The sequence below is a fragment of the Fonticula alba genome (genome assembly GCF_000388065.1).
Source record: "Fonticula alba strain ATCC 38817 unplaced genomic scaffold supercont2.4, whole genome shotgun sequence".
NCBI lineage: Eukaryota > Rotosphaerida > Fonticulaceae > Fonticula > Fonticula alba.
The window spans coordinates 1720529-1724912 of NW_009242974.1; the positions used below are offsets into that span (position 1 = coordinate 1720529).

The 4384-nt window shown below is 65.5% G+C and overlaps 2 protein-coding genes across 2 annotated transcripts; both read right to left on the reverse strand.

The window, feature by feature from the left end:
• Positions 1 to 404: 404 nt before the first annotated feature.
• H696_02905 (ABC transporter ATP-binding protein) lies at positions 405 to 2638 on the reverse strand. The gene is made up of 7 exons (XM_009496800.1): positions 2347 to 2638; positions 2095 to 2182; positions 1833 to 1930; positions 1592 to 1663; positions 1330 to 1458; positions 1140 to 1206; positions 405 to 1031 (listed from the first exon to the last, which is right to left on the reverse strand). The coding sequence occupies exons 1-7, from the start codon at positions 2591 to 2593 to the stop codon at positions 716 to 718; spliced, it is 1017 nt and encodes a 338-aa protein (XP_009495075.1). The 5' UTR covers positions 2594 to 2638; the 3' UTR covers positions 405 to 715.
• Positions 2639 to 2766: 128 nt separating this feature from the next.
• H696_02906 (hypothetical protein) lies at positions 2767 to 4116 on the reverse strand (the record flags this gene model as incomplete). Its single annotated transcript, XM_009496801.1, has 6 exons — positions 2767 to 2933; positions 3041 to 3186; positions 3322 to 3468; positions 3572 to 3668; positions 3754 to 3914; positions 4067 to 4116. 6 exons carry the CDS (start codon positions 4114 to 4116, stop codon positions 2767 to 2769), a joined length of 768 nt encoding a protein of 255 aa, XP_009495076.1.
• Positions 4117 to 4384: the final 268 nt, after the last annotated feature.

Sequence of the window (4384 nt, forward strand, 5' to 3'; positions counted from 1 at the left end):
TTGCTGTCACTTTGCCAGCGCTTTGGCAACTCCCTCGACAATACCCTGCCCATCCGTGTCACGTACCACTCTCTCTTCTTCGGATGATGTGCACACACGTGCGCGCGCGCGCGCGCGTGCCCGCCCGCCCGCCCGCCCGCCGACCCACGACCACGGGGTGCAATGTGTGGTGACCGGAGCGGCTCGCCGCGTATATGTACATGCAAATGCGCGGGTCCACAGGCCAGCATAGTTATCTCCTCCTCGTCGCAGCTCTCCCGCCCCCTCCCCATGTAAAATATATCACAACCCCCCTCGGGGCTTTCCTCCTTGCCCCCATCTCCTCCACCTCCCACTGGGGGCCGGGGCTATCTTGTGCCCTTTTCAAGCACGGCCTCACAGCGCGGCCTCAGGCCCCAGGGCCGTTGGGATAAGCGTATTCTATTTGAGGGGGGGGGGGAGAACGAAAAGCCGACAAAGGGAAGAGGGCGCCAGGCGGCGCACAACAGAGAGGGCGAAAGGGCCGTGCGGGGCACAGGGCTAAGGGGGGCAAAAGAAAAAAGCCCCACTGGCCGACGGGCGATCGGCCAGCCGGTCGACGGGGCGCGGGTACACACGTATGGAACTAGCTACGAGGAGGGAGGCAACACTCACACCGACCGGCGAGGCACCTTTCGAGGGTACGACAGCACACAGCGGGGCGCGGCGACCGTGACAGCAGAACATATGGCCACCCTTAGCCGCGGCCCTGTGGCTGGCCGGCCTTGCGCTCGCGCTCGGCCACATACCGGCCATATGCCACCTCGTCCAGGCAGCGCTGGTGCCGGTTGACCGCCTGCATGACCAGCTCGCCGTCGCGCACGAAGAGAACCCGATCTGCGTAGCACTCCAGATCCGGGTGATGGGTCACCATCAGGAGAGTGGTGCCGTGCTCGCGGTTCAGCCGCATCAGCAGGTCCATGATGCGAATGGTGTGCCGCGTGTCCAGATCACCAGTCGGCTCATCCAGCAGCAGGAGCGGCGGGTCGTTGGCCAGGGCGCGGGCGATGGCGCTGTGCGGCGCAATTCAAAGGTGTCAGGTGGGGAAAGGCGGGGGAGCCAGAAGGAAGGCAAAGACCCCAGCTCGAGGCAGGGGCGAAACGGGGGACCGGACTACGCACACGCGCTGCTGCTCACCACCAGACAGCTCGCTTGGCAGATGCTCAACACGATCGCGGAGGCCGACCACTGTGTTGGTTGTGGGTGTGTATGGACGGTGGGGGGGGGGGGGGGGGTGGGGGGGGGGGGGTTGGGCGGCCCAGGAAAAGAGGGGGAGAGGGCACGGATGCTGCCGCCAGCGGGGTGACGTACTGTCCAGGAGCTTCTTGGCACGCTCATCGCGCTCCTTGGCATTCAGCTTTCCCAGGAGCGACATCGGCAGGGCCACATTCTCCTTGGCGCTGAGGTTGGCCAGCAGGTTGAAAGTTTGGAAAACAAAGCCTGACAGGGACAGAGAACATGGAAGCGCCGGGCCAGGCCGGGGAATGGGAGGAGCAGGCGTTGGGACTGTCAGGCATGGCTGGACACGGCCAAGGGAGGAGCCAGGTGGGGCTGTGGCTTGGGAGGGGCGCACCGATCTTCCGCAGGCGCAAGGCGGACAGGAAGTTGTCCGGCGAGGCGGAAGTGATCACATCGCCGAGGATCTCTGATAGAGAGAGAGAGAGAGAGAGAGAGACAGTGGGGGAGCGCAGGGCAAGGGAAGGGTCAGAAGTACTGCCGGCTGGCGGGGACACGGGGGCGTTGGGGGGGGGGGCAGCGTTGGGGAGGCGAGAATGTGCCCAGGCGGGAACACCGGATCAAGAGGCAGTACGCACCGACTCGGCCAGAACTAGGCCGATCAAGGGTACCCAGGACATTCAGTAGACTGGTCTTGCCGCCACCGGAAGGGCCACGCAGCATGACGAACTCGCCCCTGAGGACAGAGCACAGGAAGGGGGCAAAGAGCGAGGGAGAGAGAGAGAGAGAGGAAAAGAAAGAGAGAAAGGAAAGGGCGAGGTAGGGTTAGCCCATCGGCAGTGGTGAAGGTACCCACACATATCTGGAGGAACGCGCAGGAGAACAGGGGAGGGGGCGCACTTGCGAATGGGGTAGAATTCCGAGTCCGGGGAAAGGTCAATGTCGATCAGGGCCCGGACCGGCTCGCTGCGGCCAACAATCGAATAGTCTGCCAGATGGTCGATCAGTTAAGGGTGGCTCAGGGAGAGGAAGCCAAACAAAAGCAGGGCTCCTGGAGGGAGAAAAGCGCAGGGAAGATGGGGAGGGGGGGGGGGGCTGTGGCGGAGAGGAGCCGACATCGAAGGTGGGGCAGACAGGAAGGCACCAACGCACTCTTGGTGACGTGGGACGTCAGAATGACCGGCTCGCCGAGGGTCTTCAGCGGATAGTATCCCGGGGGCAGAGTGGGATCCTGCTTGGGGAGGGAGGCCAGCGAGCCGCTGCCCAGAGCCGATCCCTCACTACCCTCGCCGATGAGGGCGGGGTCGGTTCCGGGAGCGACGGTGGCGATGGTCGTCGGGTCGGCACCCTCGATGGGGCGCCGCCAGCCGTCGGTGCGCACAGCGGTAAGTTCGATCATGGCTGCTGCGGGGCTCTGTGGCAGGGGGGGGGGGGGGGGGGGGGGGGGGGGGGGGGGGGGGGGGGGGGGGGGGGGGGGGGGGGGGGGGGGGGGGGGGGGGCGCGGCTGGAGGGGGGGGGGGGCGGGCTCGGGCGCGACGGATTTCAAGGGGCAGAGAAGGGCAAGGGAGGACCTTAGGCGGAGAAAGTGCTCGGGTCTGGGCCATCCCACAGGCCATACGGCTCATACGGGCGCGTGGGCCAGAGACGCACGGTGCCGTCTTCACTCCCGGAGGCCAGGAGGCGACCGTCTGGCGAGTAGCGCAAGCTGTGCACTGGTCCATGGTGGCCCTTGAGGAGGGCTATGTGTATGGCAGAGAGAGGAGGGGGGAGAGGGGAGGGAGTATCAGGTATGTTAGAGGCATGAACCGGTGCCAATGGCGACGGGGGGCATTCCAACGCGGCGCACATGTCTGAATGGGGTTGGCTGGGTCGGAGATGTCGTAAACACCGATGTCCAGCTGGTTACCACCAGCGGCCAGGAACCGGCCGCTCTGGTGCAAGGAGGCCGACTCCACCACGAAGGGAAGATCGAACTCGTACAGCGGGTCGAAGCTGTGTCGGGCGACGGCGGAGCAGCGGAGCAGCAAGGGGAGGAGAGTAAGTGCCCTGCGCGGGCGACTGTGGGGCGGAGCTGGGAGCAGGAACCGGGGGAGGGAGAGGGAAAGTGGACAGGGCAGAAGGACGGACCTGGTGTTGTGCGCCAGGAGGACGCTCTCACCGAAGCAGAGAGTCATCACGGAAGACCCCTCACGGGCCAGCTCCAAAGAGGTGACCTTGCTCGGAGTGGTCAGGGAGTTGACCGGCGCGGTCGGCGGGGCCCGGGTGTCCCAGAGGCTGAGGCGCAGCGCACGCCGAAGGGGGAGGAGGGTCAGTTGTGCCGGAAGGGGAGCACGCAGACACAAAGATGGAAGAGGGGGCGGGGGGGCGCTTGACGCACCGGGTAACACGGTCATCGCCGGACGTCAGGAAGAGCGTCGTGTCCGGGATGGGGGCAATGGCGCGCACGAGATCGGTGTGCGCGTCATACGAGGTGACTGTGCCATACGGGCCCCAAAGGGACGGTGAGTGGATGGTGGGGGGGCCAGGGTGGCGACAGGGAGGCGAGGGCAAGAAACGCACCCTGGGACGGGTTGGCGGTGGAGATGCGGCAGACAGTGCCGTTTTTGGTGCCGGTGTAGATCCACTCCGGGTTGGCGCCGGGGTCGATGGCACAGGCGCGAACGATGGTCGAATGGTCGAGCTTGAAGATTGGCTCGCCATTGGAGAGGCTCCAGTAAATGCTATCCCGAGCATCGTCGGGTGGGCAGGTGCAATGGCCGGGCACGCATGCATCAAGCAGGCGAGGGACAATCGGTGAGAACCATGGGGGCGGTGACAGGAGATGGGATCCATGGGAGGGGGCAAGCAACCAGATGGCCAGCCGGCAACGCACGCAAAGTAATCGGCCGAGCCGGAGAGGGCAAACTTGGCCGTGTCCGACATGGCAACACACCAGACAGCCCCGCCATGGCCGTCCTCGCCGCCGAGGGAGCCAACCCAATCGCCAGTCGGGCATTTGCGCACGATTGGCGTCTTGTCTGGATTCGCGCCGGGTCAGAAGAAGGGCGAGGGGAGGGGAGGGGAGAAAGAGAGAGAGAAGGGGGAGAGAGAAGGGGGAGAGAGAGAGAGAGAAGGGACGAAGGGGGGCATGTGCATGTGGCACAGGCAAGGGGAAAGGGGGGCGATCGGCCCCGAGCCCGGGCATACCTTT